This window comes from Gopherus evgoodei, chromosome 6 (genome assembly GCF_007399415.2).
Source record: "Gopherus evgoodei ecotype Sinaloan lineage chromosome 6, rGopEvg1_v1.p, whole genome shotgun sequence".
In the NCBI taxonomy this organism is placed as follows: Eukaryota; Metazoa; Chordata; order Testudines; family Testudinidae; genus Gopherus; species Gopherus evgoodei.
In genome coordinates this window covers 40,425,307-40,452,252 of record NC_044327.1, presented here as the reverse complement: position 1 = coordinate 40,452,252, position 26,946 = coordinate 40,425,307, and the positions used below count along the sequence as shown (strand labels likewise).

The 26,946-nt window shown below is 42.1% G+C and overlaps 2 protein-coding genes across 4 annotated transcripts in view; both read left to right on the top strand.

Annotated features, from left to right (window-relative positions):
* Positions 1 to 13,865, top strand: part of MAMDC2 (MAM domain containing 2) — a 104,995-nt gene extending 91,130 nt beyond the window's left edge. Inside the window, exons 10-14 of one of the 2 annotated variants that reach the window (XM_030567451.1) lie at positions 81 to 174; positions 1,732 to 1,884; positions 9,636 to 9,895; positions 12,500 to 12,584; positions 12,908 to 13,865. In XM_030567451.1, the coding sequence (XP_030423311.1) occupies positions 81 to 174; positions 1,732 to 1,884; positions 9,636 to 9,895; positions 12,500 to 12,584; positions 12,908 to 12,972 (657 nt within the window). In that variant the 3' untranslated portion in view covers positions 12,973 to 13,865. Of the gene's footprint in view, positions 1 to 80; positions 175 to 1,731; positions 1,885 to 9,635; positions 9,896 to 12,499; positions 12,585 to 12,907 lie in introns of those variants that run through there. The other variant, XM_030567452.1, reaches the window with a different exon arrangement.
* Positions 13,866 to 18,581: 4,716 nt separating this feature from the next.
* SMC5 (structural maintenance of chromosomes 5) overlaps positions 18,582 to 26,946 on the top strand; it is a 94,046-nt gene continuing 85,681 nt past the window's right edge. Inside the window, exons 1-3 of one of the 2 annotated variants that reach the window (XM_030566493.1) lie at positions 18,582 to 18,759; positions 23,191 to 23,332; positions 25,023 to 25,075. In XM_030566493.1, the coding sequence (XP_030422353.1) occupies positions 18,593 to 18,759; positions 23,191 to 23,332; positions 25,023 to 25,075 (362 nt within the window). In that variant the 5' untranslated portion in view covers positions 18,582 to 18,592. The remainder of the gene's footprint in view (positions 18,760 to 23,190; positions 23,333 to 25,022; positions 25,076 to 26,946) is intronic. The other variant, XM_030566494.1, reaches the window with a different exon arrangement.

Below are 26,946 nucleotides of genomic sequence, written 5' to 3'. Positions count from 1 at the left end.
AAAGTCTAAAATTTCAGGACTGCTTACAATGCCAGGTTTCACTAAATATGCCTGAGACCTATGTTCTTCATAAATTGAAGGTGGTGTTTTTGAGCTGGTGCAAAAGCTTTTGGGATTGTGGACTGGTGGCACTCGATGACATATCAGTGAGCCTGGGAAGCTGCCAAACCACTGGTAAGACAATGTGCATTTGAAATCTGATACGTTTTTGTTCTGCTACAGCCACTGTCCAATCTCAGTCCTTGCTATAAAAAGCCTGCTTTTGTGTCCATTTTCCTAACAAAATTATATTAAGTTCTCATTCCCTAGCTAGCTTTAACACTGGTGTTCGTGGATGTCAATCAAGTACTGAAGTAATGCTGCTTTCATGTACTGTGAGGGCCAAATTTTGGCACTAGAGTAAATCCTGATTAACTCCATTGTCTCCAGTGGTTGCTGTATGTGCTTAATCCAGAGCTAAATTTGGTCCTAAAAGTCTTCTTTACAATAAAAATCAGAATCAACCTTTGTATTGGTATTTATGATGATTTTATTGTAATCTTGAGCTATTTTGATTAGAATATAAGGGGCAGTTTGGAGAGGTGAGGAGTTGGTACTACTCTCATTTCCCACCACTGCAGGCTGAATAAAAAGGGGAAAAGTAGCTTGGAGAAAGAGCAATAAAATCCAATCAGTATATGACTAAATACATGTTTCTTATACTGTACTTTAGACAGAATTTTCACAGACACTCCCTTGTTCCTTACATACTTAAACTGATATTCCTATATGGATTACTTACTTCACATGTTGGGACTCATGGCCGATACAAGCAAAAATGTCTGCAATATCCCAACAGGCCAGAGTGGTTGAGGAATAAAGGGAAAGTCTAGGGTAAAAGCAAGTTAAACTATTAATGAATAAATTACAATAGAATAGCTGAAAGGCGGTTCCTCCTTTTACATTCCTGCCAGGATCTGAATTCTGGGTTGTCTATTTCTTCTGCATCATGTAATGATATTCCAAACAGCTAAAGTAGTTTAGGGAATGCATATTGTTGTGCTATTATCAGCTGAAATAAAGGAAACATAGAATCCTGTACTGTGGTCTCAGCAGGCTAAATCTTTTCCATTTGACTTCAGGGAACATAGGCCCTGATCCTATGGTAGGATCTACTGGTGCAGTCCCTTATGTATGCCCAGATTCCATTAAGCTCATTGGGTTGTCACACTGGTGGATGGGCCTACACTAGCCAGGGCTGGCTCTAGGCACCAGCAAACCAAGCATGTGCTTGGGGCGGCCGAATTCCCGGAGCAACATTCTGGGTGGTTGGGGCGGCCGAATTCCCGGGGCGGCATTCTGGCATTCTTGCGCTCTCAGAAGTTTGTTTTGTTTTGTTTTGTTTTTTTTGCTTGGGGCAGCAAAAAACCTAGAGCCAGCCCTGACACTAGCAGATCCCATTGCAGGATCAGGGCCACAGCAAGCAGATGACCTATCAGGTGAACAGCAGGGTTGTTTAAAAGAATATTAATATATGTTAGAGAAGGGTGCAAATTGTGAAATTCAGATCCAGAGTAGGATCCAGAGCTGTGAAAATAGGGGGTTTGGAGCTCTCTCTCTCATACACTGTGTGTATATCAAAAATATCTCTATGCATAAAGAGACATTGTAAAGAGATGGATAAAATAGATTATATAAGTAATGTATCCAACCATACAGTTTCAGATGTAACTCAGTGTTCTTTCACTGCAGAGATGTGGTCATCTTTTCCTGGAGAATGTACTTTTGAAAAGGATGAATGTGCATTTACCCAGGAGAGAAGAAACCGAAGCAGTTGGCATAGGAGGAGGGGTCAAACTCCCACTTCTTACACTGGACCAAAAGGAGACCACACTACTGGGGTGGGTGAGTTAAGCTTCTCATTGAACTTTCAGAGCAGAGTGACAGTTAAATGAGAATGTCCTTTGAAATGATATTCTAGAGGAAAGTAAAAAGGTTTTTACCCTTCGTATCCAAAATAGTTATTCAAAACAAAACTCTGAAAAAACAAACAAGCAAGAAATCTGTTATATTCATAGTAGGATCTTTCAGATAAGCTGTGTTTGGGAAGATAATGTTTTAATCTATGTTATGTGCCCATCCATAGGGACTTCTTCTCGGTGGTAGTGAAATTATTTTTAATTTCACTCATCATTTGACTTATTCTTACAAATCAAGTACCCGTTGCTAACAGCCCTCATCCCTTTATCAATATGTGTGATGATGATTGCTACAGTTTAATTGCATTACAAATTTTACGGTAAAGTCAAATGAAATCCTATAATAGTGAAAGTGGGAGACATGGATAGCATATGGGTGCACTTACAGCATCTGGGATATAGCTGTAAGTGACCCCTTGGAATTCAGTGCAGAGTAATGCAGTATCAGCCTCTTCTTTCTGGGCCACTTCTTTCCTTGTTGGTTTGCCTCTTTTTTACTCTGGATTACATGGGACTAGATAGCACCTTTCCTCATTCTTGAACATACAGCCTGCTTTAAGGCAGCCGTCATTGCCACTTTTAACACAGCTTAGTCAAGGGTGCTTCTAACACCATGTGATGAGCATAGTCTTTCCCTTCATTTTTGAACTCAGGTGTCTGTCTTTCTCTGGATGTTCTTGCATATATTCCATTAATGATAGCTAATGCATGCACATTGAGAGATTACCTTTTTGACTTGCCTGTTCTCTGTGCTGGGGTGGGATGGTACTGCAGACTTTAGTTAAAAAGGATTAATTTTAAGTGAATGATACAAAGTATTTTTAAATCTCTCAACATAAGATTTTATAATATAGAGACTGAGGCAACTTCTTGGACAGTATCAACCATGGGACCGAAGGATCAGATGATAGGCTCTGTTTCTTACTCTCTTTCTCGTCTTTATTTGGATTGTGTGAAATGAGTTGGCTGTCAGAGGCGAAAGGTGTTCACAACACAAATAGCATCAGAGTTCCCACCTTTGTTAGTTGGTGTTTGTAATAGAGAGATCAGTGATTGAATGGAAATGCAGAAACGGACCCTTCCCGTCTTGCGGTAGTCCATCAGAACAGTGTCTGGGTATATCGATGAGGAAGTGCAAACTACCAGTGTCTGTGCTCTAAATTCTCGGTGGCTAAACAGAGCTTGGCTTTCTGGTCTGTCAGTATTAAACACACTTTCTAGTTACTATAATAAATGTTCACACAAACGCTAGACAAAACGTGGTGTTTTCAAAATGCAAATAAAGTAGGTTTTGCTTTTTGTTTTATTTTTTTTTTTTATTAATTTCTTTTTCTTCTTTCTGCAGCAGGCTTTGGATATGCACAGAGGGCGAAAATCTCAGCTGCTGTAAATCAGCATACCTCCACTGATTTCAAAACAGCTATTTTATATTACTTCAGTAGAGCTATGCCATTTTAGGCAAGCTAATGATTTGATCCAGGGTGTGACTGAAAGCTGTAAAAGCTAAGTGAAAATTTAGAACTTGTATGTGTATGCCAGGGCTATGCTGATTTCAGTGATAGACACATACGTGCAGACAAAGGAAGAATTTGACCGTAAATGCCAAATCCTGGCCCTGTCTTATATAAGAGAAAGGAGCCCCTTATCCCTCCATATGGGGCTTAGCACTAGTTTCAAATATTCTGAAGATATAGCAGCTATGTGGGAGTTACAGGGTATGTCTATACTTCACACTGAGCCTAGACTCTGACCCAAGTCCACAGTCACTACAGAGCTGCAGTAGATTCTGTGAGGCCTCCACAGGGGGGAAAGAGGCAAGATAAAGGGGTGGGCACTCAGCCCTTTTGCATGAACTCCTTGCTTCAAGGACGAGAGAAGAGACCAGAGATGAGGAACAAAAAAATACCCTATGGATATTTGGGCCTGGGGAATCAAGGGAGCTGTTTTGTACCTCTTGACCTCCAATTGCCCTGACAGAGGAGAAATTTCAGCCCCAATAAGCCCATCCTCCATGGCTGGCAACTCTGTTTTCATCTGAAATGGTTTTATTTTCTTCTTTATACTTCCAAAATCTGAAGGATTCTACCCTCCTAGATCTCAGAAGACTAAAACAAGAGACTGAAAGGACAAACCTAAATGGTTACTGCATGTTCTCCACCCAAAACAATGAGATAACTAACTGGCTATATTAAACAGGATACATATTAGTATTTTCCATGAGTCAGAAAATTAGTAGTATAAAACTTTCCAATATATTGTCTCACTGCTTGATCTGAAGGATGCCTTTCAGGTGTTTATAAAATACACAGAATAGCTGTTTACCTCAGAGAACAAAGGTGCAGGCACTAGAATTTTTGCCCTTTACTAGCTCATTAATTATACAGAAGTAATTTCAAACAGGAGAGAGTGGACTCATGGTGTCCTTTTACTTTTAAAATATTCAAAGATTCACAAAAACATGAAAAAGATTGTGGCAACCCTAACCAGACCTAAATTATAAAGCAGTTTGCCTTGTGTCTAAGTTAAAGCTTGCTTGTCCTGAAGAAGAGAATTCTACCTCAGATTGCCTTTTACATCAATTCACCAAGGAGCAATCTAATTAGCAGGACTTTTCGTGTGCTTGCTGTCACCTGGCTGCTTTAATATAGTATGGGTTATGGCAGGAGCGGCTCTAGAGATTTTGCCACCCCAACCACGGCAGGAAGGTTGCCTCCGGCGGTTTGCCTGCGGAGGGTCCGCTGGTCCCGCAGCTTTGGCGTGCCTGCGGGAGGTCCTCCGAAGCCGCAGGACCAGCAGACCCTCTGCAGGCAGAGCGCCCCCCTGTGGCTTGCCACCCCAAGCATGCACTTGGCGTTCTGGGTCCTGGCGCAGCCCCTGGGTTATGGCTCACTTACACCAGTGTAAGTCCTTAAAACTAATTCTGCTGTCTGCAGCATAATGGATTAAATTAATCACTGTGCTGAAGGCCAGCCTAAGGCCTATGTACCATGTGGCCCACTTTTGACCTAAGCAGCTCATCAAAGTTTGGGCCCTGTAGGTGTTCTGGTTGGGAGTGGAAATTGTTGATAGGTATTTGTTTGATGTAGCTTTATTTACAAAGAATGTACAAAGTCCTGTGTCCCTGAACTGCAGAAGGAATCAAATAGCAGGACACTCACAGCACTAAGAACACTCTTTAGCCTGCACCCTTGATCCCAAATCCTCTTTTGAGGTTTCTTCCAGGGTCAGCCACTGTGCTTTCAGCTGCTCCTTCAGGCTGCTCTGTTCTTGTCTAACCTCAGTTTCTATATAATCTCTACATGTCTGTGTGCACAAACACATCCCTCAGCCCAGGGGAGGGCAAAATATGGCCTACAGGCCGGATCCGGCCTGTCAGGGCTTTTAATCCAGCCCACGGGATCGCCAGCCCCATGGTGGAGCAGGGCTAAGGCCAACTCCCTATCTGCCCTGGCCCTGTGCCACTCACAGAAGAGGCCGGCACAATGTCCCTGCAGGCCCTGGGGGAGAGCAGAGGCCTCTGTGCACTTTCCTCACCTGCAGGCACCACCCCCTACAGCTCCCATTGGCTGGGAATGGGGAACCGCAGCGAATCGGAGCTTCAGGGATAGTACCTGCAGGTAAGGGCAACGTGCAGCGGAGCTGGCTGCCCGACCCCACCCCCAGGAGCTGCTACCGGTCATGCTGGCCACTTCTGGGAACAGCACAGGGCTAGGGCAGGCAGGTAACCTGCCTTACCCCTGCTGCATGCTGTTGCCACCCTGGAGCAGCTCAAGGTAAGTGGCACCAGGCCGGAGCCCACACCCCAAACCCCACCTGCACCTCAATCCCCTGCCCTGAATCCTTTAACTCCCTGCCATGAAGCCCCTGCCACACCCCTCCTGCACCCTATCCCCCTGCCCTGAGTCCCTTAACTCCCTGCCTTGAACTTCCTGCCGCACTCCCTCTGCACCCAAGTCCCCAGCCCCCTACCTTGAGCCCCTACATTCATGGCCCTGCACACAATTTCCCCACCCAGATGTGGCCCTTGGGCCAAAAAGTTTTCCCATCCCTGCCTCATCCAAAAACTCCTGGGGCAGGTTCATGCACACCTTTTGTCTTTGGTGGGGTTTTTGCTTACAGATATATCAACTGAAGGATGAGTTCAACCGTTAGTAAGGTTTCACCCAGCTCATAACTGCTTAAACTCTCCGAATACTTTTGCAGACTTAAGTGGTGACTTCTGTTGGGCCTCTTGCACAGGGCTGAAATTCATGCAGTAAAGCTTAAACTCAGTAGCTGAGTTGAATTATAACAATTCTGATTGCTATGATGAACATATTTTTAGCCTGATTATAACACAGCTTGGGATTGTCCAAAATGACTTGCCAAACATTGTTATAACTCTGTCTGTGTACAACTGAATTTAAACCATACTAACACTGTTAAACATAGTTGTTTCAATTGAGTATGTAGAGGATTATAGAGCTGCATTCAAGAGCACCTGCAAAACTAATTTGTTTCTAGTTAACAAAATACCAAAAATGCCTTTTCTTTAATCACACTCTGTCTAGAGGGATATTTGTGCACAGAAGAAGTGTATACTCAGCAGAACATCACTTTTCCATTTCTTAATAAAGCCCTTCCAGTAGCTACGTCCTGGGCAGGATTGGAAAATTCTGTGTTAATGCAGGAAAGGAAAGAGATGCTAATGGAGGAGGAGAATATTCTTGACTGTTTACAGAGCTTCAGCTACACAATTTCCCTTCATGTCAATGTGGACTACATGGCCAAAGCCCTGAGCATTGAACTGAGAATATACATGGAAGAGTTTTAACCTCACTTGTAGTTTTCAGTCTTCAAAGCAATTATGTTCTCCCACAATCAGTGCTAGCCAGTGCTACATGTAGGCAGAAGTATTAATACATTTCAGGAATGCCAAAGCTCAAATCAAACTCCTGCTATATTAGAAATGAAAAATGGAAGCAACCAAATTAGTTATAAGTTTGAGCATATTTGATGCAGTTGTTATGGTTAAATTATGCAAAGGGAAAATTTAGGCTGAATAACAGGAAAAAATGTCTTAATGATGATGCCTTCAATATTGTGAAATAGTCTCCAAAAGGAAATGATGGAAGCCTTATTTCTTGGTCCATTTAAAATTGGGAAAAATGCTAGAAAATGTAGCATAGGAAACAATCCTACTCTGGCAGGCTATGAAATAATGACCTAATACCAGTAGGTCTTTGCCATCTTTAACACCCACTTCTTTTGCATAAACTAGATTTGCATGAATCCAGCCAGAAAGACAGGGTAAATATTTTTCCAAGTGTTTTTTTAAATCCATTTGACTGAATATTTTTTAAATGTGGTGTGGTACCTGTATAGGTATGTGTAGACTATCACTGTACTATACAGTCTTCCTTTTCTATATATAGTAATCTAAAAGGACTACACTAAATCAGCTTTGCCAGCTTTGTTTTGTTTCATAACCAGGCTATATTGTCATAAAGCAGTGGTTTTCAACCTTTTTTTCATTTGTGGACCCCTACAAATTTTGAATGGAGGTGTGGACACTTGGAAATCTTAGACATAGTCTCTGGACCCCTGGGGGTCTGTGGACCACTGGTTGAAAACCACTGTCATAAAGAAATGTAGGGCGCAGGTTTGTTTACTGTTTCTCTCCCAGCCGGATTTTCTACGTGGTGTCATCTATTATCCCCTTTCTAGTACATATTCCAGGACCCATATTTCCCAAGACTGAAGCCCATCTACTTGCTGAAGGAGACATTGTAAAGAGATTCTCCACCCTAGGAAATGAGTGTGCTCTATTCAAAGTGCTCATGATCTTTGAAGCAGAAATTGAACTCAGATCTATTGTCTGGTTGTATAAACCACTAACCATTGAGACAGCCAAGAGGATTTTCAAAGGGGCTGAAAGAGAGTGATTTTGGTCTGTCAGTCTTAATTCTGTCACATAAAAATATTTTTCAAAATGATCATCGTTTCACTTATTTAGCTCACCCAAATATACTGGAAACTTTACAAACATGGGATAATGAAATCTAGATCAGATCTAGACATTCCAGCTAGTTTATAACTTGATTTGGCTCTCAAAACTGAAACCAAGGGCTTTATTGCTTTGTTATATAACTTACTCTAATGACACTAGTTCTGAGTTTGGATGGATTTTTACTTCAAGAATAATTTTTAAGCAAAACAGTAGTTTAAAATTTCTGTAACCAGCATGCATTCAGTTCTGTATAATAGCCTTGGGAATTTCCTCTGACAGATGACAAGGAGTGCGCTTTTGTTTGAAGATCCGCAGCTGTAGATATTCTTCTACTCTTCCACCCCTGCTCATCTTCTCTCCTCTCTCCTGCTGCCACTCACCACCAAAAAAAAAAAAAAAAAAGAAAAAGGAAAAAAATCTTGGCCACAGAGGACCTCTTCAGAATGATTTTAGATAATATGACTCTGAATATCATCAAAGACATTCAGAGCATCTACCAGCTGTTCCTGCCATTCTCTGCTCTCCTCTTGTCTCACTGATCCTTAAGAATTCCCTGTCTCCCCAAAAGTGTTGTAAACTCTATTATTCATAGGGGTGGAAGGGCAGCTTTTCCTTGCCAACATGACAAGAAGGGAGCAGTGGGACCACAGGAACAGCTGCTGCAAAATTTTAACTTACCAGTTACTGGTGGAGTGTGTGCCTCAACATGCAATATAGTTTCCATGCAGAACAGATGGGACATTGGGAAGCTTCCCAGTATTCTGATATATCAGTATGCTCCAGCTTGAAATAGCTGTGTGATGGCCCTCAGAGGAAAAATCATTTGTCTTCTACCAATTAATAACCAATTTTCCCACAATTCAGACTTCAGAGCATAATCCTTTATGCACTGTGGCTAATCAGTTCTCTCGACTTGTATCTTTACATCTTGTTCACTGAAACAGACACATGATTGATGTCTTCCGTGGCAAAGACTTATTTTTATTCCTTAGATTTATCAAAAGCAGCAATTCTAAATATAGGCCAAATTTTGACCTCTGATGCATGTACACAACTCCCATTGTACTCCAGGAGATCAATAAACTCTCAGATCAGTGAAATTCTGCCTCTCTCGTGCCATACCCCTGGGTTAAGAACAGTTGCAGTCAGAAAGATCCCCTGTTCATTCATCTGAAGGCAGAATTTGGTCCATATATTAACATAATTAAATCTCTACTTCTGTTAAATTCATAGCATTATTTGAATTATTAGAGGTTGATCTAAATCAGTATTTCTTACTATACTCAAGTACTATACACCAGGGTAAAAAATCTCCGCTCAGTTCCACCAGTACGACTCTACTGCATAAGCAAAAATTTTAAACAGTGTATATTTTAAATATATATTTCCATATTTATATACTTCAGACCTTTATTATTTCCAGTGTTATCCCTTTATCACCATTCATGTTAGATTATTTCTTTGTGTACACTTTTTTCATTTAGTGTATATTAATTTAAAAATATTTTTCATTAATCATTTATATACTCTGCTTTACTATATAACTAACACAGTCATCCACTTCTGAACTGTATTGTGAACAAGAGCGTGCATTTATTAAACAGGTTTCACATACAGGCTTATTATTGAACATACTGAGAGAAAGAACCATTTTGTTTTACTACTATTTGGTCTTGTATTTTTTTAAGGATACTACATGTACATAGAGGCATCCAATATGATCTATGGACAGAAAGCACGTCTGACTTCAAGGTCACTAAGAGGGATCTCTGGAAAGCAGTGCTTGACATTTTTCTATCACATGCATGGAGCTGGGACTGGATTGTTAAATGTTTATGTGAAAAAGGAAGGTGATAGTGAAGAAACCCTCTTATGGAGAAGGAGAGGTGAACAGAGCATCACATGGCTAAGGGGACTGATAGAATATGAATGTGATAAATACCATAAGGTAAGCAAAAGACTGAGCCACATGGAAGATTAAATTGCACTGTTCTCTGGGATTCATTTTTTAGCTCAGAGACTGGGCTCCACTTGAAGTCTGAATTAAAAACTGACATAGGTGGGGTTTCAATGAGATCTAGAGATTTTAGAGGGAGGAAATCAAATTCATGAGGCTATTCAGAGCTTGTGTCCTCTTCTGTCCATGACAGAGAAAGTGTTGAGATGCTTCTTGTTCAGGATCTCTTGACTGGTGCTGCATGTGGCATTTAATTTGAGCAAGGTGAAATACTGGAGAACTTCTCCCAATTTATAAGAGGGAGGGAATATACCAGATACAGTCATAAGTGGGTTGCAAACATGAATGTCTCAATTTATATTACTGATCATGTCTGTTTTTGTATATATTAAGTTAAATGATATCGTTCCACCCTTTCTTGCCAGTGGTCTTAGCTATATCTTCTAGATCACATTTTTATCTCAAGCTCATAAATGTTTTATTTTCTCCAACTGCAAAACAACCTTCTCTGGAGTTGGCATAATTGCAAAACTATGGTACAATTCTCAAGGCCTCTTCAAGTATGTGGCTTTCTGAATTTGGCACAAAGCTTGAGCTGAAGATGTAACTGCCAATTAGGGGCCAAGTCCTGAGAGGCGCCATCTGCCCTAAACTCCAGGTTAATTTCAGTGCAATTTGAGGACCCTCAGCACCTCATGGGACTGGACCCTAATAATAATCATTCTTGATAGATCTAGATTTTCTGAACTGCACATTTTCCATTGCAGGCATATTTACATGCCTTTTTTGAAGCCAAAATTACCGTGATTGCCCATGTAATTACATTAATTGATTGTGCAAGTCCAACTGGTCATTTGCTCATGCAGTTACATTGCATGTGCAACTAAGCCATGAAAGTGTGTGCATAATTATGAAAGTCTGGGCCCCACTGACATTAAATTTAGAGATGTATTTGAACCAATTTTGAATATCCAGATATGAAGGTTAGAAATGCACTGGTGCAAGTTAACAGGAAATAAAACAGCTGGAAGATGATGTAATAGACAAGGTTGTGCTACTTGGAATATTTTACTATGAATGATTATTAAATCTAATTGTATGTTGATTTACAGAAGATGACAACAAAAATAACTTAGACCCTTATTGACCCAAATACCTTGATTGCATAGATATGCACATAAAAATCTTAAAGGAAGAAAATCTTTCAGTCCCTTTTTAATATTTCTGTTCATTTTTGCATGTATTTCTTCTCCACAACTGGTTTTAGATTTCTCTTTCAACGTCACTATAGATCAATAAACTCTCAATTCATTGAAATTTTGACTCATTAATGATGCATCTCTCTTGGTTAAGATGCACATTCTGTGGGTCTCGGCGCACATCCCTTAGTTTCCAATGTCATCTGTCCAGCCATTGGTCATCTATTATGTGACCTCATCTGGCAACTCATCTTTAGATTCAGTTATTCCATACTCCTTAACCAACAGCCAGACCTCTAAAATTATGTAACTTGGATGAAAAATAGACTCTCCTATCACACTCTTACTATTCAGGACCTCCTGGCTTTCATCAGAATTGCTCCATCTTGGCCCTTGTGTAAATGAAACAAACAAGCAGATGCATACACACAACCAAACGAAATATGCCCACGTTGTATTCCTTTGCAATGCTTAATTCAATTTGTAAACTATCCAGAACAGAGACAACTGCTTATTATCAAGGAGAACTCATACTTCTGCTGACAAGAATTCTCTGTTGATAGGCTGCTTAGAAGAATTTAGCTACCCAAGGGTATCAGATCTTATATTTGGTTTATAAAAAAATCCCTCACACACTTAGAACTTAACAAATAAAAAATTAAATGCACAGAGACCCCTTTTGCTGTGTTTCCTCTTGTGGCTTTGCCTCAGTAATTCTAGAGTGAAATCTTGGCCCTAGTGAAGTCAATGGAGCTTTGCAATTGACTTCAATGAGGCCAGGATTTTAACTGTGGTGTGTACAATAAGAACCTGCATCTGCTACTATTAAAGTCAGTGGTAACATTTCTAATGTCTATTGGAGCAAGATTAGCCCCAAAATGCATTAACTATTAATAGAAAACATATACTGATGGGTTCATTTTGTCTTAAATGTCTAGAGATTAATTAGAAAAAATTTTGCTTTTTATTAAGAGCTAAATTCAACTACAGGAGTAAGAGTAAGTAAGGAGTAAACTTTCTGGTTTATCACAAACTTCTGCCCTCACAACTTGCCTGGGTGATAAGGACAACACTCAGGCAATGAAAAAACAAGAGAAGCATTATAGCATGAAAACTAACTGATTATTTATCAGTCATCCTTAGGACAAAACAGTTCCATACCAAATTCTGAGATTTGATTGGCCTTTTCTGGGTGTCACATGCATCCCAGTTCTCTAACCAATTAGAATGAAGTCTATTAAAATATGCTAATCACTGAACATATAATTTTTTCTTAGAACAGCATTGGGGTTGCATTATATCTTATAGTAGCCTGCATCAGGGTTTTGCATTTTTTAAAAGATGTACTTTTTTCTAGCTGTGATATTTATGAAAACCATATGGGTTGTTTTTACAGATTATTATTGAAGCAGTCCGTGGAGTGTCAATAAGAAGTGACATTGCCATAGATGATATTCTGTTTCAGGCTGGACCCTGTAACGGTAAATTTTATATTTGTGTATAATTCTTTTAGGAGACACCTAGGTACTACAGGTAGTGGTTTTAGTGAGTCCCTGCTATTTTTCTGAGTCAACACTGAATCAGTCCCACAGTAGTGTGGTGTTAAGGAGCACCGTGCTGCTGGAGGAGCCATTTTTGGGATGAGGCGTAAAACAAGAGTCCTGATAGCTTGTGGTAAGTAAAGATCCCATGGTACATGGGTGTAAGCCCAGTCTTTTGCTCAAAATCCAACACAGTAATTCAGTTCTGTGTATGTAAAAGTGATAAAGAAACACTTAATACTCTTCCCTCTTTTCTGTTCTAGAAATGGGAGAAATTACTCAGCATTCATCTGGGGATTCTGATGACTTAAATGAAATTGAGTATTAAGTAAGTTCTGCTGAAATGAATGAAGCACCATGTAAGTTATATGTGAGAAACTACACAATTTCCCCCCCCCCCATTTTGTATAAAATGATAAATACTGGACTATTTTGAATATGTCACCTATGTATAGGAAGAACTCAGCACACTCCTGTCCTTGGCCTTTGTAACAAAGTTACTGACTCAGGGCGTCTTAGACTGTTCTTATTGGATTTTTTCTCTTTTGCGTGTGATATTAGTTATTATATAAAAGCTTCCCATTTTGCACAGATCAAGCAATAAAATACTAATGCTTTTTGGTAAATCTTTTTTGTCGCATAGGTAAAGAGAAGAAGGTAAAAAGGGCACAATTAAAATCAGATATTGTGTTATCTTAAATCTGCATTCAATGAATGTTTTGTTTTGGATAGAAAGTGGGTTTTGTTTTTATTTCAAGACATATACATATTTTGAAATAAGTAAATAATATTGGATATTAATAATATCCTACACATTGAAAGCAATTATTCATGATGACAAATCTCTTTGGGAAAATGTAGTCTTTTACTGGTAATACTTTAAATGTTCCATATGAATGGATTTTTCACTATTCTTTGCCAGACTAATTACTATAATGAATCTATTTGCCATCAATGTGCATAACAAAAGGACTTCCATCAATGTTCCAGTGTGATTCAGTGTAAGTTAATATTATATTAAAATACACTGCTGTTGGTTTGTATGCAATAGAGGAGGCACTCTTTGTTTGGACTGCAGGCCTCATTTTTTAAATGTCAGTTTCTACACTCACACTTTTTATATACTTTACCAAACTACAAATGTTTTGCATTTATGTTAAAAAGAAACTTAACTCACATAATCTGTTAACTCTTAAGACATTATATGTGTGTTTTGTATTACAATATGGTTGTTTTAAAATTACCAAACTATCTAATAAAATGTAATTTTAAATAATGTCTTATTTTATTGCTGTACTTCAAACACTATGTTCTCTAGTTATTGCCATGATGATATGCAAACAAGCCTAGAATTTTCAGAACAAATTATGGGCTGGATCCTCCAGTACATTTGGCATTGCAGGAGCCCAGAGCAGCCCAAAAGCCAATGTAACCAGCTACAGGAGGATTCTGTATGTAGATGCTGTAACAGTTCCTATGCCAATCCCCATTCTGGCTGCTAAAACAGGGTATGTGGCCTAGGAAACAGGAGTGGCCAATGCTCCCTTGTACACCTGTGATCCCCAGCTGCTGTAATGGTCCCTTGGGACTGCTGGCACCTGGTGCATATTGGAATAGCCTTCAGGCTGCTCTAATTTGCATCTAGAGTCCAATCCACGACCCCCACCTCCACAAGCTGCACTGAACACTCCTTAGCCACATCTGAAGATATGGCCCTCTATCAGTAAGTCTACACTGCACAAAAGACTTGAGGCAGCAAGTCTCATAGCCTGCATCAGCTGACTCGGGCTTCTGGGGCTTGCACTACAGGGCTAAAAATTGCAGTGTAGATGTTTGAGCTTGGGGTGGTGCCCAGACTCTGAAACCTGGTGATAGGGGTGGGTCTCAGAGCCTGGGCTCCAGCCCGAGCCCAAAAGTCATCTAAACTGCTATTTTTACCCCATAGTGCAAGACCGAGTTAGTTTACTCAGGCTCTTAGAATCGCTGCTGCAAGGATTTTATTTTTGCTGTGTAGATTTACCTTATGCCTCCAGTCAGGTAGGTTTTTGGTGTGTTTTTTTTAACATTGGAGGCACAATCAAAGGATTTGATTTTGTTGAATACAATATATTGATGTGTTAATTAACCAATACTTCCTGTGATTTTAAACATGGAGTCCATAGACTATGTCAAAGGGGTCCACAAAATGTTGTTGTTACTATAGAACAGTGGGTGGTCTGCAGATTATGTCTTAACATTTCCAAAGGGGGCCATACCTCCATTTGAAATTGTTTAGGGGTCCACAAATGAAAAAAGATTGAAAACCACTGCACTGGGAAGAGAAAAGTTGCCTTTAAGCCACTTTGTGCCCCCTGAATTCACAGCCTCAGGGCAGCACATGACCCCTTGATGGCCATGGCCAATTAAGAATAGAGGCCGCATGCACAATACTCCCCCAACTGGCAAGTCTCTATGCTGTGATAGGGGAGGGAGACAGCATAGTCATTCCATCAGTCTCTGCCAAGTAGGAAACCACCAACACCAGAGGACTATCCTGGATCTGGAGGCCAGTTTCATCTATTATATGGCACCGTGCATCACTGGAGCAGCATAACTGGACCACAGCAAAGCAAAGAATTGAGGCTGATACCTAAACTATGTGACATGTCATATAAATCAGCCATCTAAAAATCTCTTCAGAAGCCTTAAAAATAAATCTGCATGCAACTGCTGAGCCCAGTTCTGTGGACTATTCCAGTATACCTTTGTAAACAGAGCCCTCAAAAGCAACTACAGGATCCCAAACAATCAATGGTTTATATTTGGTTGTTCTGGAAACAAATTGTATTGCAGTAAAACTGGCATTGTCCTGAGAGCAGGACAGACCTTTCCATTGTCTCTTTGTTTGTAATATTGTCGTATTTTGCTGTTTGTGTATGTTCCATTACCTCATCTTTTTGCATATTTTTATTACTTCAGAGGGACAAATTCTTATTAGTTACACTGGTGTAAATCCAGTTTATATCAAATTTAATAGTTATTTTGGGTTTACACTAGTGTAAATGAGACCAGATTCTGGACCAGTATTAGATTAATCTTGGTTTAACATAAGGGCCTGGTTCATCACTCTTACTCCAGTTTTACTTTCATGTAACTCATTAATCTAGTTGCCCCACTGTTTATGTCTGGAAGCTACACTGGCAGCTGAGAGTGTTAGCTCAGCTGTAAGGAAAGGAACTTGCAGAAACCCTAATGCCATTGGTGGAAGTCCTGCTAGTTCCAATAGTGATGGTGGAATACCTGTACCCATCCCTAACGTGAATCTGTTGACGGTCCTCCTCAAAAAAAGGGGAAAGGATGTTGAATAACCAATGACTTTTAGGAACAATCCCTATGACTAATTTTCCTTACAATTAGCCTTCAAAATGGAAGCTGGTTATCTCTGCCCATGCTCCCTAGTTGACTGCAAATAGCTAAATCGTGCATATTCCTGAAGGAGTTGTTTATTAATTACTGTATATCCCCTATGCCTTTAAAATTCTTTCTCTGTGGAAGAACTGCTAGATTATGCTGCCATCTTGTGGAAAAGACAATAACACCATCCTCAGTTTGAAATCACCTTAATGTGTTTTTTTGTAATAGCAATACTTTTTACGCTTCCCAATTTCAAATATCAAGGAGGGGATAGAGGAGTGAATTAAAAATGGCACTTTGAGCTATAATCAAAATGTAAACGGATATGATGTCAGCAAACAATACTAAGAGACCAGCTGCTAGCCTATGTCCAGGCCAGGAACTCTTCATCTGACTAACTCTAAATCATCTGAGCCCTGCTCCGAGCTTCTCTCCTGCCCTTTGCTTCTCCAAAATAAGATCACCTTCCCTCCTGAAGATCCTCTTGCTGGCACATGGTGTGATAGGACTGCCTTAATGAAATTAATAGGACTAAATCAAGTATTGCCTCTCCCCTTGTGGGTTCCAGGACTAGCTCCTCCGAAAAGCAGTCATTTATGGTGTCTAAGAACTTTATTTCAGCATCCTGTCCTGAGGTGACATGTGCCCAGTCAATATGGGGATAGTTAAAATCCTTCATTATTACTGTTTTCTATTCTGATAAAAATATCTATTCTCTAATCTCCCAGAGCATGTTATAATCACCATCTTGGTCAGCTGGTCGGTATTATATTGCTACTCCTATACTCTTATTATTCAAGTATGAAATTTATATCCACAGAGATTCTAGCATGCAGTTTTAATTCATTTAAGATTTTTACTATATTTGACTCTCTTCTTTCTGGTGCAACCTAGTCTGTCATTCCTATATATTTTACACTATGGTATTAGTGTCCTATGGATTATCAGAAGTCCACTATGTTTCATTTACATCAATATTCTCACCTAATACTACCAGACACTTCAGTTCACCCATCATAGTCTTTAGAAGTCTAGCATTTTTATACACCACTTAAAACATTGTCCACAGGTGTCAGCGCCGTGACGTGAGCGTAACTGACCACCTCCACCGAAGCAGCGTCGGACAAGCGGTGCAGCAGTCTGCGGGGGCCTGTCCTGGCACATTGCACAGCAGTGAGAGCTGCTGCCGCCGCCACTTGAATCCCGAACCCCAGTGTCCGAGACCGCTCTAGGCAGTTTCAGGCTTGCCTCATGCACCTGGGTGAAGGCAACTGGTGGGGTGAGCAATTGCCCTTCTTCCCCAGCCCGAAAGGCTGAGGCTACTTAGCGCATGGGGCAATCAGCCCCGCCAGGGAAAACAGAGACCGCCTCTCACCCCAAACCAGAGAGCAGCAGCCCTCACAGTAGGGGACGGGTAAGGGTCTCAAGAGAACTGCGTGTCCCAGCATGCAATGCTCCGCCGGTCTCAGGGAACGGCTGTGCCCGCTTGCCGCGCTGCGTGCTGGGCAGTGTAGTCTTTGATGGCTGCACAGCAGGCTGCGAGGCGCAGGCAGTTTTCCTGTAAGGTGGAAGACAAACCTCTGTGATTCCGTCGTATGCAAATGAGGCGCGCGTCTACGCGGAAACAAGGGTTCAAGTTGGGACGCTATTACCCAGGGCCGCCCGGAGGATTCCGGGGGCCTGGGGCCGGCAGGCGGCTCTGGTGGAGCTCCCGCAGGCGTGCCTGCGGAGGGTCCGCTGGTCCCGTGGCTCCGGTGGAACATCCGCAGGCACACCTCCGGGAGCTCCACCGGAGCCGCGGGACCGGCAAGCGGCAGGGCGCCCCCGGTGCGGCGAAATTCTAGAGCCGGCCCTGTTTGGCGGCGGGGGACCCTTCCGTTCCGACCTACCTCCAAGTGCCCTGAAGACCCGCGGCGGGGGCCCTCCGCCGGCGAATTACCGCCGAAGCGGGACCCGCCGCCGAAGTGCAGCCCGCTCTTCGGCGGTAATTCGCTGGCAGGGGGTCCTTCCCCCCGGAGCAGAAGGACCCCCCCTCCCTCCCCCCCGGCAAAGCACGGGAGCGGAAGAAGCTCTGGGCCCGGCCCCGCGAGAGTTTTCCGGGCCCCCTGGAGCAAGTGAAGGACCCCGCTCCAGGGGCCCCGAAAAACTCTCGTAGGGGCCCTTGCGGGGCCTGGGGCCAATTGCCCCTCTTGGCCCCCCCCCGGGCTGTCTTGCTATTACCCACCCCCACCCCTACAATCACCATATAAAATTCTAAAAGGGGAGCCCGCAACAACCAACGTCACAAATGCACCACGTGCCCTGGCCGGCTGTGTGAAGGCTCCTCCCATCGATCTCGCGCGAACGGACCCTTCATACTGAACTGAAAGTCATGAATTGGCCCCTCCCCACCATCTCTCTACCACTGACGTTTCACGTGACGTATGGTGTTTCATCAGCCAATGGACTATGCGTCTCCGCTTCCGTCCCACTCTGTCTACCAATGGGAATAGGGCGCGAGTGTCGGGCGTGACAAAAGTTTCAGGTGGTGGGCGGTGCTTCGGATTGGCGGAAAGATGGCGGTCTCGGGCAAACGGAAACTCGGGGCAGCCACTAGCGACAGCGGCGCCGGGTGGAGTAAGCGAGGCTCGGGGGCTGCCGGGCCAGAGGGAAGCGGCCGGGGGCAGCCGCAGTCGCGCTTCGTTGAGGGCTCTATAGTCAAGGTCACTATGGAGAATTTCTTGTGAGTGCGGCGCCCTCTGCACCGGGGCGAGGGGAGGCGGCGGGAGAGAGCGAGGTGGGGGAGCGACTCGTACTGGGGGACTGCGGCCGCAGTGCGAGTCCCCCTCGCCGCTGGCTGGGCCGTGAGGACGGGGTAAATGGCACTCGGCTAAGGGCCCAGCTCCGGGAGTCAGGGGATCACGCCAGGCTTTGTCGGCCCGCCCTGGGTCGCCAAGGGGACTGTCCTGCTGTCACGCGCGATAGTGGGAGGGAGCCTGGCTCCGGTGTGGGGATGCGAGGGCCTGCCCCCCAGACGTGTGAGCAGACCTCGTTGGCCGGTGCAGCTTCTCCCTTCCCCTCCCCAGCCCTGGGGCTCTAACTGCTGGGGCTCTGGCTACTGGGGCTGGCCTAGTTCCTCGCACTAGCAACTTTTCAGAAGTGGTGTGTGGGGTCTTCATTTATTCCCTTTAATTTAAGATTCTGCATGCCAGTAAGACATTTTAACGTTTTTAGAAGATCTTTTTCTGTAAGTCAGATTGTCAGATAGATAGACAGACAATCTATGTATACTTTGTATACAACAATAGTAAATATGGTTTTAAAAATGTTTAAGACGCTTCATTTAAAATTCAGAGATCCCAGTACCTGTTGCCAGGACCTGGGCAGTGTGAGTGCCACTGAAATTCAGCTCGTGTGCCACAGGTTGCCTACCCCTGTACTAGTGGCTTCACGAGACTAGAGTGGCTGAGTGTTGGCTATCTTGTAAAACTGTGGCAGCGGGTGTGTCACTGACTGTACCTTCAGCGTTGGACAGCGCCTGGCCATCATTCACAAATGGCTTGGGCAAGGTGTCATGTACTGACTAGTTTCTGCTGTGTCCTTCCCAGGTCTTTCGTGTTCCACATCTCCAAGAAAAACTGTTCTAACATTATGGCTGTAAATGTAAAGTCAGTACTGATGTCTTCTTGACTCTACAAGCAGACTGGGAAACACCTGCTTTTGGAGGTGTGGACTGCCCTATGTATCACAATAGATTAACACTGACTCCTAAAATATGGCAGTTTAAGCCTCAGCATGAAGTAGTCAACTGCTGATCATTTAAAGAAGAAATATTTAAGCTACTTGTCTGCTCCACAGCCTGTCTCTCACTCCTTCAGGTGCCAAAAGCCCCAGCAGCCAAATCCTTTAGCCAACGTTTGCTTTACAGACTACTGTCTGTATAACTTGCAATCTAACCCCCTGGGTAGACAGTGCTGTGTTGAAAGGAGAGCTTCTCCCACCAGCATAGCTGCTGCCCCTCGAGGAGGTGGACAGACTACCCCAACAAGAGAAGCTCTCCTGATGACATAGTAGCGTCTGCAGTGAAGTGGTACGGTGGTGCAGCTGTACCGCTATACATGGAGACAAGCCATTACTTATATCACTGAGCTCTTCTACACTGCGGCTAAGTGTTGTCAGTAAAATCTCTGGCATTTGGAAAATTGAAAATGAATGGACAGTAAAAGATACTGAGTTTAATGTAAAAATAAATGGCACAGGAGGTACAATACTGACTGTACTCATTGTATTAATTATTTGTAGTGCATTAGCACTTAGGAACTCCAGTAATAGATCATGACTTCACTGTGCTAGGCACTGTACAAACATGTAACAAAACCATTGTCTCTACCCAAAGAGCTCTTTAATATTAGTTTTAATTAAAATTCTCAGATTTTGTAACTGAATGAATTTATCACAAATTTCCTATTGGACTGGAAATTTCAGTCTACTGACAGAAGCTGGGAACTATGCTGCAGATCTTAGATCTGGCTTGCTATGGCATCACACAGGCCTTTAGTACAGGTTATGCCTTCTAAGGGTATGTCTACACTGCAGGATTATTCCGATTTTACATACACTGGTTTTGTAAAACATTGTATAAAGTCGAGTGCACGTGGCCACACAAAGCACAATGCATGGGCGCACACCGCCGAATTACTGAGGCTAGCGTCGATTTCTGGAGTGTTGCACTGTGGGTAGCTATCCCGTAGCTATCCCATAGTTCCCGCAGTCTGCCCCGCCAATTGGAATTCTGGGTTGAGATCCCAATGCATAATGGTGCAAAAACAGTGTCGTGGGTGATTCTGGGTAAATGTCGTCACTCATTCCTTCCTCTGTGAAAGCAACGGCAGACAATCATTTTGCGCCCTTTTTCTGGATTGCCCTGGCAGATGCCATAGCAGGGCAACCATGGAGCCTGTTTTGCCTTTTGTCACTGTCACCGTATGTGTACTGGATGCCGCTGACAGAGGCGGTACTGCAGCACTACACAGCAGCATTCATTTGTCTTTGCAAGGTAGCAGAGACAGTTACCATCCCTTTGTACTGTTTGTTATGCCATTGTAAATTGGTGATGAGATGACAGTTATCAGTCGTTCTGTACTGTCTGCTGCTGTCATGGCTGCTCCTGGCTGGCCTTCGCTGAGGTCGGCTGAGGTCGCAAAGACAAAAATGGGAATGACTCCCCGGGTCATTCCCTCCTTTATGTTTTATCTAAAAATAGAGTCAGTCCTGCCTAGAATATGGGGCAAGTGTACTACAGAGCCAGTGTACCAGTGAGCACAGTTGTTCCGTGTCAAATCCCGCAGAAATGATGAACTGCATGCCATTCTAAGGGGTGCCCCTGCAACAACCCCACCCATTGCTTCCCTGCTCCCCCAACCCCCCTGGGCTACCGTTGCAGTGTCCCCCCATTTGTGTGATGAAGTAATAAAGAATGCAGGAATAAGAAACACTGACTTTTTAGTGAGATAAAATGACGGGGAGGTAGCCTCCAGCTGCTATGATAGTCCAGGCAGTACAGAATCTTTTCTTTAGACATGAAAGGGGGGGGGGTGATGAAACTCAGCTCCCAGTTGCTATGATGAAGACGGTTACCAGCTGTTCTGTTCCATCTGCTGGGAATGACCCGGAGTCATTCCCATTTTTACCGAGGCCAGCCAGGAGCACTCACAGGATGATGAGGACGGCTATCAGTCATTTTGTACTGTACTGTCTGCCACCGGGGAGGGGAGGGGAGGGGAGAGGATGCTGCTGTTCAGTGCCACAGCACCGCGTCTACCAGCAGCATGTAGTAGACATACGGTGACATTGAAAAAAGTCAAGAAACGATTTTTTTTCCCTTTTCTTTCACAGGGAAGGAGAGGGGGTAAATTGACGAGATATACCCGGAACCACCCAGGACAATGTGTTTGATCCTACAGGCATTGGGAGTTCAGCCAAGAATGCAAATATTTTTCGGAGACTTCGGGGACTGTGGGATAGCTGGAGTCCTCAGTGCCCGCTCCCTCCCTCCTTGAGCGTCCATTTATTCTTTGGCTTTCCGTTACGCTTGTCACGCGCACACTGCTGTGGCCTCTGTCTATCATAGCCTGGAGATTTTTTCAAATGCTTTGTCATTTCGTCTTCTGTAATGTAGCTGTGATTGAACAGATTTGTCTCCCCATACAGCGATCAGATCCAGTATCTCCTGTATGGTCCATGCTGGAGCTCTTTTTGGATTTGGGACTGCATCGCTACCTGTGCTGATCAGAGCTTCATGCTGGGCAAACAGGAAATGAAATTCAAAAGTTCGCAGGGCTTTTCCTGTCTACCTGGCCAGTGCATCCGAGTTCAGATTGCTTTCCAGAGCAGTCACAATGGTGCACTGTGGGATACCGCCCGGAGGCCAATACTGTCTATTTGCGGCCACACTAACCTTAATCCGACATGGCAATACCGATTTCAGCGCTACTCCTCTCATCGGGGAGGAGTACAGAAATTGGTTTAAAGAGCCCTTTATATCGATATAAAGGGCCTCGTTGTGTGGCTGGGTGCAGGGTTAAATCGGTTTAACGCTGATAAATTCGGTTTAAACGCATAGTGTAGACCAGGCCTAAGATCTGCAACTACAAGAGGCAGCCCTCTGCCTACCTGAGTCAAATCTGACAGACTTGGAAACAATCAACTGAACAAAAAGTGTTTAAATCAGCCTTGCAAAATTCAATTTGTCCATTTTCCCTAAAAGACTAACTTTTTTTGTTTTTTTTTGTTTTGACAGATGGGTAAAATATTAAGGATGAAATTTTGGCTCCATTGATGTTGAGGGGGAGGCTATTCATTTGATTCAATGGAGCCAGGATTTTACTCTAAAGTTTTCATTTTCCCCAGTCATCATGGTAAAGGACAGACATGTGCTGCAGCTGGTATATTTTCATTATATTGTGTTAGATATGTGATTAGTTTTTTTGCATGTGTTGAGCTTTTCTAGAAAACCTAAGATTGAAGACTTTTCTAAATACGAAGTATTGCTTTATCATATTTTAAACAATGTCAGAATGGTACTGAGGCAAATATGCTTGTTTTGCATGAAACTGTGATTGATTTTTCTGGTCTATATCACTGTCTATTAACCTAAAATGATGGTTTCTTTCAGAACATATGATAATTGTGAAGTGTGTCCAGGACCCCATTTGAACATGATAGTAGGAGCTAATGGAACAGGAAAGTCAAGCATTGTTTGTGCCATTTGTCTGGGATTGGCAGGAAAACCTTCTTTCATAGGGCGTGCGGACAAGGTGAGTGCAAATTTTTGAGATCTAGACATTTAATTTAATGATTTAGGGAATAACCATAATTCTGGTGCTTTGTAAACTCCAAGTGGATAATTATACCTCAGCAGGTCAATCTGCTGCAGAAACAAAACCTCTCTGGATTGTCCAGCTCAGCTGTAATGTTGGTCTGATGCTTATCAACCTGACTGAGCTTTTGTGTTCAGTCTGGAAGAACTTGATTCATGTTGGGACCTCTTTAAATTTAACCTACTTAGAGAAATTGAAGCATGTAGGAATAGTGTTAATTCCTACATTTTCTAACTTTTTAGTGTTTCACTTTACTACTTTAATCACTTAAGTATTTTTTTCATCAGAACTTCCAAAATGCATGGAGTCTGTGAAAGTCTGAGGTGCTTATCTCTTGATGATTGATATCAAATGGCGTTGTGTTAGAGAGCAGATTAGATGATTTTGGGGTACATAATGCTTTTGGGTAAGAGCCTTATAGAGTGTTGAAATATGTTACTGACAGCATTATTGGCAATATGAACACCCTTAATCCAGTAAGAGTGCCTTGTAGCTGTTTATCTTAATGCATTTTAGATATATGTTCAACTAAGCAGGAACAAATAACTCTTATTCCGGAGTAAGAATGTCAACATATGGGGTTAATTGGAAACAACTCCATGTGTAGAGAATCCCTAAATGTATTTCTTTGGGTGGGCTCTGCACATCCTATTCATATGTTGCAGTGACATTGCAGCCCTGATAGTAAAATGCTCCAATGAGCACTGCTAAAAGAAAGTTCCACCATCAGAGCTGCACTGTCAGCGTATTCCGTGAGTATGAATATGTAGAGTCCATCTTTAAGAACTTTGGTTACAGGTGAATAAAATTTCATTTTTTCTTTAATAATACACTTCTTTATAAAAGTGTAGTGTATTTATGATATATTGAAAGTGGACCTTTTGAATAGGCAGTAGGATTTTCTAATCTGCTTATTTGTTGGTTTGACCTTTTAATATGCATTTTTGAAAATTAAGAGGGTATATTTAAAGTTGGTTTAGTGATAATGGATGGCTTATACAGCTGTCAGGAATTGGCTGAATCCCTTTACCTATTCCAGACTTCTTAATGACTTTTTCTTCCACATGCCCAAGGGGTTCAGTTTTTTGTAAAAATAGGTGGGTTTGGGGCCGAATCAATGTACTCATCTCTTAATCACATTCATTTGTATTTTCCAGCAGTAGGCAGTATGACTTTGTCTGAAAATCCTTCCTCTCTGTAACTTGATTCAAGGGCCAGTCTATTATAGGGTATCAGTCTTGGAGCAGATCATGAAGTACAAAAAACTGTTGTAGAGCTCTTTAGACAAAAAAGAGCCATACTCTCTCTTTCCCCTGTAGAAGAAACTGAAGCTTTAGAGAGGGAGGGAGGGGGGCAGGCAAGCAGGCAGAAGTTTTGTATAAAATTCTGATTTCCTCGTAACAGGATTTCTCTAGTGATTGCCCAGCTGTAATCTTTTTTGTAACTACATATGAGGGGATTGTATGCATGTAGCATTGTAAATTGGTACTTGTTATTGGCATACCTATTCCAAATCAGTTGTTAAATCTAAATTGTTTTGTAAGTCTGATTTTTAAATATATTTTTAATAGATACCTTTTGTATTTAATACTTTAAAATACTGGTTCCTGTAACTTTTGCTCTGCAGGTTGGTCTGTATGTAAAGCGAGGGTGCTCAAAAGGCTTGGTTGAAATTGAACTGTAAGTACTAAAACCATTTTAGCTGACTTTATCTTGTGTTTTTGTTTTAATAAACAGATTTGTAAAAAGTTTTGTAGTCAACATCTGTTGAAGCACTGGTGATTTGTGGTGTGAAAAGAGTACTTTCTTGAAGCACAAGCTTAGTATAATACATTTTAAAGTGTCAGGTAACTGGTTTGTAAGAAATGATCCCTTAGCTAGCTAATGATTTGTCATTTTCTGCTGCAGCTTGCCTAATTTTTAAGGGAGGCTCCCGGCATGCAGAAAAGGAAAGAAAAGTCGTATATAGAAAGCAAGTGCCTTGACTTAATCATGTTAGATTTTGGTGTATTTAATGTTATGATGCAAATACTGTTTTATGTAAACCCTTATTTTAACCATTAATATAACGTGATTATATCCAATTGTTCTATATTTAATAAAAAATAAAAGTAAAACTCTCTCCAGGAACCTTTCTCCAACCTTACATTGCAACATATTCTTGCATAGTGCTTGTGGGTCCTAGCCCCGAAGAACTTAGACTGCATCAAACAAACAGAAAAGACAACAGACAGAAGAATAGGGAGGGAGGAGAGGCAGGGTAAAGTAATAAAAAGTAGCATAACATTTCCTGTAGACTAAAAGGGACCAAACAGTTGGCCTCAAACCTGGATGGGGTGGTTGAACAAAGACTGATCCATTCCAAAGAGACTTCTTTGAAACCAAGCACAGGACGTGATATTAGAAGCTGGTAAACTAGTAAAAATATTGCTTGGGTAGGAAAGAGGTGCCAAGGTGACAGCTGATTACCTGGGGGCGGGAACTGAAGGAGGTTATCCGAGGTCTTGAGGAAACAGTGAAGTTGGTTCTAGGACAAGCAATAACTGACCTGCCAACATCTGCATGGCTTGATGATGGGTGGGAATTTTGTTGCAGAATTGGAGAAAGAAAGAAGAAATATGGAATAATTGCTTCCTTAGCTCAAGATGAGGTTCTGTTGCTCTCCTATTTAAATCAAAGGAGAGAAACTGTAATGGGGGAAATCATGGCTAATGAAAGGGGATGTTTTTTTTTCTCCTGAGCATGGAAACAGAGTACAATCATCATCCTAATAGCATGATTCTATGAGTAATTTGTAGGATAGTATAAAAGGAAGATAGCAAGGACTGCATCACCAGAAAGGAGGTGTGGGATGGTGTAGGTGTGTGTTTTGTTTGTTAAAGATGGTGAAACAGTCTTTCACCTGGACAATATAATACCAGACAACACTTTTGGCGAATAGACAATAATAGGAAAAGGTAGAACTTAAAAGAATCTACTTCACCCCAGTAGATCTTTTGAGATTTTCTTCTTTGTATGTTTTAGTTTCCTCTTCTGGTGTGTTTGAGGATTTACATGTTGTAACATACAGTTTAAAGACAAAATACTGTGGTTTTATAACAGAAATGGGCATTATGTTTTCTTGTGGAATAGAGCTAGCCAACCTTGTTCTGAGGATCAACCCCTTTAAGAACAGGCAGTATAGTATAAGTGGAACTGGAAGTTAATTATGTATGTTAATTTGCTCATAACATGGGGAAAATGCAAGGGGTGTATGGAACTTGGTGAAGAGGGTCAAAGACCTACTTACGTGTGCACCAGGCTCAAGAAGGCAAGGTGGAGTTAAGCTGTTTGCTCAAACTCTAGAGCCTCAACATTTAACTCTGGCCATTCAGCATATGCAATAAAGATCTCTTTTCTACAATTCTGCCTGCCATGTCGCTTATTGGTAACAAAATATGTAGTTCAATCAAGTGATAGTCTTCCTGCTTACTTGAGTCTGAGTAGCCAATCTCTCACTGGTAAACTACTATGGAGCAACCTCTATCATAATACTTCTTTCACTCTCCTTC